Below are 12129 nucleotides of genomic sequence, written 5' to 3'. Positions count from 1 at the left end.
GGTCCTGTGCTGATCCCACCCTCACCATTGCTGCCACCATGAGTCCTGCAATGGGCCCAACTTTCACCCCTACTGTTGCTGCCACAGCTACTGTGCTGGACCACCCTCACTGCTGCCGTGTAACTGAGTTCCATGCTACACTTGACCCAAACTCTCTGCCACTGCTGCCACTATGAGTCCAATGCAACGCCCACCATTGCCAAGGCCTTCCTCCGCAATCACTGCTGAAATGACAGAAAGGAAAAGATGAAAGCTAAGGAAAAGATGAAAATGTGTGGATGCAGCCTGTGCTCAGGAGCAGATGAGCCTTGGGTTCAGGAACCTGAACGCTACCTATCCTGCCGCCCTTCCTCCTAACAGTGTCTCAGGCAAATATCTTATATCTCAAGGTACCTAAAGACTTTAAACTGTATATTCCTTTCACCTTCCTTTTGTACTGGACACCATTCTGTTTGAACAATGTGTGCAAGCTTCACATCATATCTTTGTTATTATTTCTTGGTGTAGACAGATAACAAAATTGGTCCTTCTTTCACTATAGATAGGAGAAAGTGAGAACTGCAGATGCTGGAGATCAGAGTCGAAAAGTGTGGCTCTGGAAAAGCACAGGTCAGGTGGCATCTGAGGAGCAGCAGATTCGATGTTTCGAGCATAAGCCCTTCATCAGTAATGTGGTGGGGGAGGGGGAGGTGGGAAGGGTGCTGAGTGATAAATATGAGGGTGGGGGTGGAGTGAGGGGAGATAGCTGGGAAGGCGATAGGTAGATGCAGGTGGGGGGAGATAGTGCTAGGTTGGAGGGGAGGGTGGAGCAAACCTCCTAGTTATCTCTCAGCCCCCTTTCCCACCACCACCCCCCAACATTCCTGATGAAGGACGTATGCCCGAACCGTCGATTGTCCTGCTCCATGGATGTTGCCTGACCTGCTGTGCTCTTCCAGCGCCACACTTTCTTTCATTGCAGCAAACCTTGTAATTGTATCCTTGAAGCGAAAATAGAAATGAAATAACTCGATTTTGTTTGAAGAGAAGAATAGCCTCACACTAAAAGAATGTAAATCGGTGTTGTATCTAACTGAGGAGGTTGAAAAAGGGAAGCTGAATCAGTTTTCCTCACTTGGTCATAACAACTGGTGTGTTGAATCCACCAGAACTTGCTTTAGTTTGCATGTCAAGTTTTCTCGATGTGTTGCTTATTTGACAAGTTTACTAAGATAGGAAGAGGAATATAAATGAGGAGGTTGGGCTGCCAACAAAGCACTTAACAAACAATAACTTCCCTTAATTGGTAGCTCACTACAGCCCAGCAAGAAACTTGGGTAATTTGCTCTGAATGTTGACATAGGCTTTGACAGACTCCTGATGGGATTCTGCCACAAATCTCATTATAGCCCACATTAAACCCCTATAAGTTTCTGCCCAAGCTGTAAAAATCAATATAAGGAAATATTTTATATATTAAGAATTGTAGTACCTTGAGGTCAGCAACAGAGTACCCTTTCTTAAGAGCGATCTGGAAAACATTTAAAGAGCTTATATATGCTGCTAACCGAGACAGGCTTTGCTTTCCACTGCCTCCAACTCCAACAAGTAGTGCATTTCCTCTGGGTGATTCTAAGATACGATTTATCCTACAGATATGAGCCATTGCATCTTCAAACAGAACCTATAAAATATGAAATGTTAACAAAGAATACATTAAAATGTTTTTCTATTAATTTTAAGTTACTTTGAAATTAAAAAGACAAAACATTTAGTAGTTCTTAAGAGTTAAATACTATTCACCTGAATAATATCTGTCAGAACTATTACTTTATTGCTTCTAATTTATTCTATTGTTTATTAATTTATTGAATGATTTATAGATAAAGTTGTAATAACATTAAAAATAGGAACAGGAATAGCATTCTGCCCTTGGAACTTGCTCTGCCATTCATTAAAATCATAGATGTTTTTAACTGACATCCACATTTCAGCCCAAACCTATAAAAACCAAAAGGAGTATAGAAGGTTCAGAGAGGAGGGGAAAAAGTAAATAAGTGATGCACTAAGGAATTACGAGGAAAAAACTGACAATCAACATAAAGAGCAGTCTCAAAGTCTTATGTAAGCATATAAATCATTAAAAAAAATAGTAAAAGGAGGAATAGGGCTGATTAGGGACCAAACATGGGATTTCCAGCAAATGGCTGGGGGCATGATTGACAGGTTAACTTAATATCTTGCACCTGTCTTTATCAAAAGAGAGATGCTAAACAGGCTGTAGTGAAAAAAAAGGGATCTCAATCACAAGGAGGTTCAAAATTGTTAGGGACGAAACATTGCAACTGGATGAACTGCATCCAAAGATTTTGAAGGAATTAAGGGTGGAGATTGTGGGAGCATTGACCATAATCTTTCAGTCTTTCCTCAACTCAAATGATGTTCCAGAAGACTGGACAATTGCAAACATTACTGGTTTGTTCAAAGAAGCTTGTAAGGATAAGCCAGCAATCACATACCAATCAGTTTAACTTCAGTGGTGTGGAAGCTTCCAGAGACAATTATTTGGGATAGAATTAGTTGTTACATGGAAAAGATTGGGTTGCTTAGGAAGAGTCAGCAAGGATGTCTAACAGGGAAATTGTGTTTAACTAACTTGCTGGAGTTTTTTGATGAGGTATGATGACTCAGTAGTTTGTATTTCTGTCAACAGTGCCAGGGCCCCAGGTTTGCTTCCACCCTTGGGTGACTGCCTGTGTGGAGTTTGCACATTCCCTCTGTGTCTCTATGGGTTTTCTCTGGGTCCACTGGTTTCCTCCCACAGTCTAAAGATGTGCAGGTTAGGTGGATTGGCTATGCCAAATTGTCCAAAATATGCAGGGATGTGTGGGTTGGGTGAATCAGCTGTGGGAAATGAGGTATTATAGAGATAGGGTCTGGTGGCACTCTTTGGAGGGTCAGTGTGGATTCTGCAAGGTTATAGAAAGGCTCAGTGAGGGTAGCATTGTTGATGTGGTGTACATGGTCTATCAGAGGTGTCGATAAAGTGGCACACAACAGACAGTTGAGGAAAGTTATAGGTCCTGAAGTAAAAAGGTCAGTAGCAACATGGATACAAATGGGTTGACTGATAGGAAAAAGAGAGTATTGGTCAATGGAAATTTTTCAGGTTGGAAGAAGGTTTGTTGTGGAATTCCCCATGGGTCATTATTGGGACTCTTGCTTTGCCTGATATATATTATTGATCCAGATCTTGGTGTGCCAAGGGAAATTTCAAAGTTTGCAGATGGCATAAAACTTGGAAAAATTGTAAACTGTGACACGATCAGTGTAGAATTACAAAAGGACATCGACAAATTGGTGCAGTGGCAGATAGGTGGCAAATGGATTTTAATGCAGAGAAATGTGAGTTAAAGCATTTTAGTAGGAGAAACATTACAAAAAGAAATAAAATTGGGGGTACAGTTCAAAAGAGAATGCAGGAACAGAGGATCCCAGGCTTGCATTCGATTATTTGAAGGTGGCAGGAAACATGAAGAGGGCAGTTAATAAAGCATACAGCGTCCTTGCTGTAACTAACAGGGCACAGAGTACAAGAGCAAGGAGGTGATGCTAAACTTGCATAAGACACTTGTTAATGCTCAATTAGAGCACTGTGAACAGTTCTTATATGAAGGATTTGCATGCACTGGAGAAAATGTAGAAGCAGTTTAAAGGAATACATTCAAGAATGAGGAACTTCAGTGTTGAGGATAGATTGAGATTTGGGTTTGTTGTTCTTAGATAGAAGAAGGCTAAGTGATCTGATGGACTTTTTCAAAATCAGGATAGAGTAGAGAGAAAGTGTTCTTGCTCATAAAAGGAAGAAAGTAAGAGGGCATAGATTTAAAATGGTCAATGAAAGAAGCAAGGGTGAAGTGAGAAAAGCCTTTTTTCACCGAGCAAGTAGTTAGGTCTGGAGTGTGCTGTCTGGAAGTATGTTGGAAGTAGTTCAGCTGAGGGATTCAAGAAGCCACTGGTTGATTATTTGGATTAAAATAATATGCAAGGGTATGGGGCAAAAGCGGGGGATTAGCAGTATGAAATGGTGCTCATTTACTGAGCAGGAATGATGGGCCAAGTAGCCTCTTACCGTGCCGTAACACTTTTGTGGTTCTGTGATAACACAAGGCCATCTATGTGTGATGATTCTGCTCCTTTAATAAGGTTTTGCTGTCCTTGGTTTACTTTTCAGGAGGTCGTAAAGACAAAGGTTTTGAAATGTCTAGGTTTGAAGAGTTTTATGGCCAGTTTGATTATAGCTAACAGATACTGCCTCAGGAAAAAGGCTTTTAAGCTTGAAAAAAAAACACTTGTACAATGAAAGGGGAGTGGCCTTTCAGCTCAGCTTTTCTCTGGTTTGGTTTGGTTTTAGCAGTCTGGCTGTTCACTGAAAGCAGTCAGTTTTGAGGCTGCTGGTCCAAGAAACAGTGACATAGAAGATAATGTTCCATGCTGAATCTCTCTGCCATCTCTCTCACTTCTGTAAGACTCTGTGTATGATTTTAATTTATTTGCCAAAGGGTGTTAATGGGGATTGTTGCAAGTATTTGGAACAGCATCATTAAATTGGAATAATCTGTTGGATTTTCAGATTGGTTAAGTTATTCTGTATTCTGTTCCCTTTTGTTCGTATTTCATTTGGTAGTCTTGTAAATAAATTTTGTTTTGTTTAAAACTAAGTGGTTGGGCCAGCTGCATCACTCCTGGAAAATCCACTATACACCTGCTTAAAACAACTGCAAAGTTAGGGTCCAGGCTACTTTCTTGAAATGTTTTGAGGGGTTTGACCTGGTCCATAGCAGATTGGAGGTTCGTCCTGGATTTGTTCTATACTTCCAAGTTGGGAATAGGGTTGTTTGACTCAAAGGCTGTGAGTGGTAGGTCTTTTTTTCTGGGTGTTGATTGCGCTTGGTTTAAACAGTGCTTAGGATAGCAATGGCTCTTTCAGTCACCAAGAGTTTTCTAGGGGTGGAAGAAGTGACTTTGTGGGTTTAGCTAAAGGTGATTAAGGCCAAGCTGCTAGACAATCTGAAGTTGAAACTGTCTCCTTCTGTAAGGCAAGGAAAGATAATTACAGCAATAGTTCAGCATTTAAATTTACTGGAAATACCATCAGAATCTTTAGAGATGGCTAAAGCTCAATTGAAAATGAAGCAGCTTTAGTTAGAGGAAAAAGACAAGGAAAGGGCAAAAGAAATGAAACTGTTTGAGTTATGATTAAAAGCAGAGGAAAGAGAAAAAAAGAATGAAAGGCTGAGCAGAACATAAAGAAAATGAGAGAAAGAGGGAGAGAGAGAGAGAAGAGAGAGAAAAAGTGATAGAAGAAAGGAAGAAAGAGGGGGAGTTTGAACTTCAGAATTTGGCACTTAGACTGGAAAGTCAGCTTAAAAAGATGGAGATGAAGGCTGAAGGTGAGCTTAGTGAGGAAGAGTAGAGAGTTAAAATGACAACATTAGCAGCTGAAATGGTGAATGATTATGAGTTGGTCCAAAATCAAAGTTTGGCTTCCAAAATCAATTTCAATCCATGAACGATAGAAATTGGGGAAATAGAAATCCTCACATGGCTATGCAAAGATAGATCTCAGTGAAGATCATAAGAATAACTTACCCCAGGGTAAAAAGTAAACCCTTGAAGTGGAAACAGATGTTGAAAAATTCCAGTGTTTTCACTACAATAAAGTAGGTCATATGAAATCACAGCTTTGGTGGATTAGGAAAAGCACAGGAAAGCCAGATGTAGGAAAATAGAATAAGCCAGTGAATTTTATTGGAGTGATAAGGGAAAACATAGCCGAGACTAAAAAGCTGCACCAGAATGTGTAACCTGTTTGGAGGTTGGTTAAAGAGGAAGTGCCAGATCTTCTGAAACCATGTGCCTGTGAAGGTACAGTTTACTTGCATAGACCAAGAGCAGCAGGTAAAGAGGTTACAATATTAAGTAATCCTGGTTCCTCTCAATCTTTGAAAGATAAGGTGGGATGTACCTCTGAAGAACTATTGCCAGAAAAGGTGTTAGTAATGGTAACTCACAATGGAACAAGAAGTGCTCAATTATGTAGACTGAGGTTAGAATGTTCAGTGAAGAGTGATTAAGTCATGGTAGTAGGAGTACTGGAAAAAAGCTCTAGCTCAAGGAATACAATTTGTCCTTGCTAATGATGTAGCTGGTTCACAGGTAGGAATACTGCGAGTATGTTTCATATGAAAGGTACCTTTGATAGAGAGTCCTTCCTAATTTCTTGTATATGACTCAACGGCAGTTGTTCTCTCTCTAATTTTCAAAATGTCTGCATTTTAATACCCCCAACATCAGATCATCTCATTGGTTCGATGTTGGCAAAACAATAAATTCAAACTCGATTAGGCTTTAGAATCGCACAGTATACTTTAAGCTAATTGGTTAAATTTGAATCATTGTCAAAACTCAGGTATCCATTTCACAGCCAAGTATTATATAATTTCAATTTTCCAGTATACTCTGGGGCTGCCATCTAGTCATATACACAGGTGCTTGTAAACTGTAAGTTCAGAACAGCATTCAATCTCTTTTAAAGGTACAGTACACGCATTCAATTTCATAACAAAAGGCATACACGGAAAAAGAATCCAAATGTGTCCCTGAATGCTACAGTCTTAGTGAGGAAATAGAGACCATCATGCATTCAGGCAGATGAGAAATGGGCAGCAGTTCATCAAGAAGGAGAGGGGCCAGCCAGAGGTCACTGTACACAGTGGAACCAATGACATAGGAAGGGAAAAGGTTGAGATTCTGAAGGGAGATTACGGAGAGTTAATTTAAAAAGGAGGTCCTCGAGAGTAGTAATATTTGGATTACTCCTAGTGCTATGAGCTAATGAGGGCAGGAATAGGAGGATAGAGCAGATGAATGAATGAATGAGGAGCTGTGTATGGGAGAAGGATTCAAATTTTTGGATCATTGGAAGCACTTTTGGAGTAGAGGTGACCTGTATAAGAAGGATGGATTGCACCTAAATTGAAAGGGGCTAATATCGTGGCAGGGAGATTTGTTAGGGCTGCTGGGGAGGATTTAAACTAGTAAGGTAGGAGGGGGTGGGACCCAGGGAGATAGTGAGGAAAGAGAACAAGCTGAGACTGATACAGTTGAGAACAAAGGTGAGTCAAACAGTCAGGGCGGGCAGGGACAAAACAGAGAACAAGGTAGAACTGATAAGTTAAACTGCTTTTATTTCAATGCAAGAGGCCTAACAGGGAAGGCAGATGAACTTCAGGCATGGTTAAGAACATGGTACCGGGATATCATAGCAATTACAGAAACATGGCTCAAGGATGGACAGGACTGGAAGCTTAACGATCCAGGATACAAATGCTACAGGAACTACAGAAAGGGAGGCAAGTGAGGAGGGGGTGTGGGAAGCTAGGAAAGTGATTGCTAGACCTCTTACTGAGATATATGTATCATCGATAGTCACAAGTAAGGTGCCAGAAGATTGGAGGTTGGCAAATGTGGTGCCACTGTATAAGAAAGGTGATAAGGACAGGCCAGGGAACTATAGACCAGTGAGCCTGACGTCGTTGGTGGGCAAGTTGTGTTAGGGAATCCTGAGAGACAGGATGTACATGTATTTGGAAAGGCAAGGACCGATTAGGGATAGTCAATATGGCTTTGTGCATGGGAAATCATGTCTCACAAACTTGACTGAGTTTTTTGAAAAAGTAATAAAAAGGATTTATGAGGGCAGAGTGGTAGATGTGATCTAAGTGGACTTCAGTAAGGCGTTCTTCAAGGTTCCCCACGGGAGACTGATTAGCAAGGCTAGATCTCACGGAATACAGGGAGAACTAGCCATTTGGATACAGAACTGGCTCAAAGGTAGAAGACAGAAGGTGTGGTGGAGGGTTGGTTTTCAGACTGGAGGCCTGTGACCAGTGGAGTGCCTCAAGGATTGGTGCTGGTTCCACTAATTTTCATCATTTATACAAATGATTTGGATGTGAGCATAAGAGGTATAGTTAGTAAGTTTGCAGATGACACCAAAATTGGAGGTGTAGTGGACAGCGAATAAGGTTACCTCAGATTACAACAGGATCTTGTTCAAATGGGCCAATGGGCTGAGAAGTGTCAGATGGAGTTTAATTTAGATAAATGTGAGGTGCTGCATTTTGTGAAAGCAAATCTTAGCAGGACTTATACACTTAATGGTAAGGTCCTAGGGAGTGTTGCTGAACAAAGAGACCTTGGAGTGCAGGTTCATAACTCCTTGAAAGTGGAGTCGCAGGTAGATAGGATAGTGAAGAAGGCATTTGGTATGCTTTCCTTTATTGGTCAGAGTATTGAATACAGGAGTTGGGAGGTCATGTTGCAGCTGTACAGGACATTGGTTACGCCACTGTTGGAATATTGCGTGCAATTCTGGTCTCCTTCCTATTGGAAAGATGTTGTGAAACTTGAAAGGGTTCAGAAAAGATTTGCAAGAATGTTGCCAGGTTTGGAGAATTTGAGCTATCGAGAGAAGCTAGAGCTGTCTTCCCTGGAGCGTCGGAGGCTGAGGGGTGACCTGAGAGAGGTTTATAAAATCATGATGGACATGGATAGGATAAATAGACAAAGTCTTTTCCCTGGGGTGGGGGAGTCCAGAACTAGAGGGCATAGGTTTAGGGTGAGAGGGGAAAGATATAAAAGAGACCTAAGGGGCAACCTTTTCACGCAGAGGGTGGTATGGAATGAGCTGCTAGAGGGAGTGGTGGAGGCTAGTAAAATTGCAACATTTAAAAGGCATTTGGATGGGTATAATAAGAGGAAGTGTTTGAAGGAATATGGGCCAGGTGCTGGCAGATGGGATTAGACTAGGTTGGGGTATCTGGTAGGCATGGACGAGTTGGAGCGAAGGGTCTGTTTCCATGCTGTACATCGCTATGACTCTAAGTCTTATCGCCAGTGGATCATATAAAGAAAGTGTTGTGAATGGCGCATGAACTATCAGTCGTGAGTCATTTAGTGATGACAAAAACACAAGCTAAAATACAGAAACATTTTTACTGGCCTGGACTGTACAAGGATGTAGTTGAATTTTGCCAGACATGTCATACATTTCAGGTAATTGGAAAACTGCAGGCAGTAATAAAACCTGCACCTTTAATACCTATTCCTGCATTCGAGGAACCTTATGCAAGAGTCTTAATTCATTGCATAGTACCTCTACTTCAAACAAAAAGTGGGAATCAGTATTTGTTAACAATAATAAATGTGCCCATTAGATATCCAGAGGTCATTCTGTTGCACAATATCGCAGCTAAAAGCCAGAATTCAGAGGTCACATATTTAGACTATGTGTCAAATTTTAGGGAACGATTAAATAGAGCCGGGAAGTTGACTGGACAGCATTTAAAAGCATCATAGCATACAATAATAGGATGAATTGTAGATGAGTTGCTAGATACTGACTACCCAAGATACAATCAGGTCAAGGGTCAAACTTCACATCAAAATTATTCATGGAAGTTATGGACAGCTTAGGAATAAAATAATTCAAATCTACTGCATACCATCCAGAGTCACAGGGAGTGCTAAAAAGGTGATATCAGACATTAAAGACCAGGTTGAAGTATAGTCTTATAGTCAAGACAATCCAAATAATTGGGATAAGGGAATTCCATGTTTATTTTTGCAATCAGAGGTGCACCAAATGAATCGACCAAATTCAGTCCATTTGAATTAGTTTTTGGGCATGAAGTGAGAGGATTGCTAAAATTGAACAAGAAGAAATAGGTAAGTCAGAATTCAGAGGTCACATATTTAGACTATGTGTCAAATTTTTGGAAACGATTAAATAGAGCGGGGCAGTTGGCTGGACAGCATTTAAAAGTATCACAGCATACAACAGGAAGCAGAAAAGAAATCAAAAACTCCAGACAGAAAGAAATCTCAGAGACTGTATTATATGAATATGCTGAAAAGGTATTTTGATAAAGAAGGAAAGACAAAGGAGACTGTGTTATTGGTTACAACACAAAGTGAAGAAACAAGTTCAGAGGATTCTGAATTGGACATTCCTCAAATTAAATTGTACAATGAGGAAGTTGTCAAAAATTGGGATAAATTATTGAGTTACCTTCCAGATAAAAATCAAAATGACCTGAAAGAGTTATTACTATCACATGGAGAGACATATAGAAATAAGCTGAGAAGTACTATCCTAAATATGCATAATGTATATATTGGAGATGGTGTTCCAATTAAGCAACATGCTTATAGGCATAACCCTCTAAAGGACATTGAACACATGCTCCAAAACGAAGTGAGTTACAGTGACTGGAGCTCACCCATAGTAATGGTGCCAAAACATGTTACATGTGGACTATCATAAAGTCAATGCCATTGCAAAGACTGATGCATATCTGATTCCACATTAGGAATATTGTGTTGAAAAGATGGGACAAGCAACTTATATTTCTAAGTTGGACTTGTTCCGAGGACATTGGCAGGCACTTTTGTCCAAAAGAGCTAAGCCAGTTTTGGCTTTCATAAAGCTGAATGGACTGTAACAGTTTAAAGTTATGCAGTTTGATAAGAAAAATGTGCCCACCACATTTCAGAGACTAACCAATAAGGTTATTGCTGGATTATCCAATTGTGTCATATATATTGATGATCTGGTGATTTTTAGTCTCACATGGAATGAACATTTGCAACATTTATCAGAATTGTTCAATCAACTTCAAGAGGCGGGCTTTGTGAATTTGTCAAAGCACAAGTCACCTTCCTGGGCCGTGTTACTGGACATGGACAACGCCCCATAGAATGCAAAAGCAAAGTTAATTGGGGAGTTTCCCATAATATTGATGAAGAGCAGGACTATGATTCCTGGGATTGAGTGGATTTTGTCAAAATTTAACACCAAATTTTAGCAGTGAAGCTGCTCCACTCACTGAATTGCTAAAAAAAAGGCAAGATGTTTCAGAGGATAGTCAGAAGGCATTTCTGAAAGCTGTGTTAACCACAGTCACAGTATTAGCCACACCTAATTACACTAAGCCACTCAAGGTGGCTATCGAGACGATTGATGTGGGTGTCACTGCTGTGCTCTTACAGGAAAATGACAAGAAAATAGACAGACCTATCAAGAAATTAAATGTTCATCAGCAGATATATTCGACAGTCGAGAAGGAGACTTTCAGCTTGGTGTTGGTGTCACCACATTTCAATGTTTATGTTACCAGCAATGTATCTGAGGCAATCATATACACTGATGATAACCCATTGAAGTTTATGGAGAAATTTAAGGACCAAAAATTCCACACTGTTCAGACGGAGCTTGTTGTTACAGCTATTCAATTTGAAAATTATTCATGTGGCAGGATGAGAAAATGTGATTGCTGATTCATTGTCCAGACATGAATGAGAAATGGAGGTGTTCACTGGCAGGAGTAAAACAGACTGAAACAGTATAGTAGTGCATGTTTGCATGCTTATTGTTAATGCAATGTATATGGGTGTTGTGTTGTATGCAATCAATTAAATGAAACCTTCAAGACCATCAATAATATCTTTACTGGCATAAAATTTATGGAGGAGGAAGAAAACAATGACAAACTGCCATTCCTCGATGCTACAGTACAGTGAACAACCAATGGAGAACTTCAAACCAGCGTCTACAGGAAAACAACACATACGGACCAAATACTGAACTACAGAAACAGTCGTCCCAACACCACAAATGAAGCTGCATTAGAATATTATTTCAATGAGTCACCACAAACTGCAGCACAGAGGAACTACGAAGAGCAGAGGAAAATCACCTATAAAGCGTACTCAAAGAACAGGTACATAATGAACACAGTCTGCTGATTTCTAAGCAACAAGCAGACAAAACATGTCCAGAAACCCTAGCCACTTTCCTCTACATCAAAGACATCCTGTAAATGACTGCCAGACTACTCAGACCTCTTGGCATCACAGTAGCCCACAAACCCACCAACACACTAAAACAGCAGCTAATGAACTTAAAAGACCGTATGCAGACAAGAAGCAAAATGAACTTCATTTATAAAATACATTGCAAGAACTGTAACAAACACTACATTGGACAAACAGGCAGAAAGCTAGCTACCAGGATACATGAACATT

At 40.3% G+C, this 12129-nt stretch overlaps 1 protein-coding gene across 1 annotated transcript in view; it reads right to left on the bottom strand.

Annotated features, from left to right (window-relative positions):
* Window positions 1–12129, bottom strand: part of LOC122562216 (dynein axonemal heavy chain 17-like) — a 464703-nt gene that overhangs the window by 95738 nt on the left and 356836 nt on the right. Inside the window, exon 54 of the mRNA XM_043714924.1 lies at window positions 1472–1663. Coding sequence (XP_043570859.1) covers window positions 1472–1663 — 192 coding nt within the window. The remainder of the gene's footprint in view (window positions 1–1471; window positions 1664–12129) is intronic.

This window comes from Chiloscyllium plagiosum, chromosome 24 (assembly GCF_004010195.1).
Source record: "Chiloscyllium plagiosum isolate BGI_BamShark_2017 chromosome 24, ASM401019v2, whole genome shotgun sequence".
Classification (NCBI taxonomy): domain Eukaryota; kingdom Metazoa; phylum Chordata; class Chondrichthyes; order Orectolobiformes; family Hemiscylliidae; genus Chiloscyllium; species Chiloscyllium plagiosum.
Note: the sequence above shows the minus strand (reverse complement) of the source record. Positions and strands in the feature narration are given on the sequence as shown.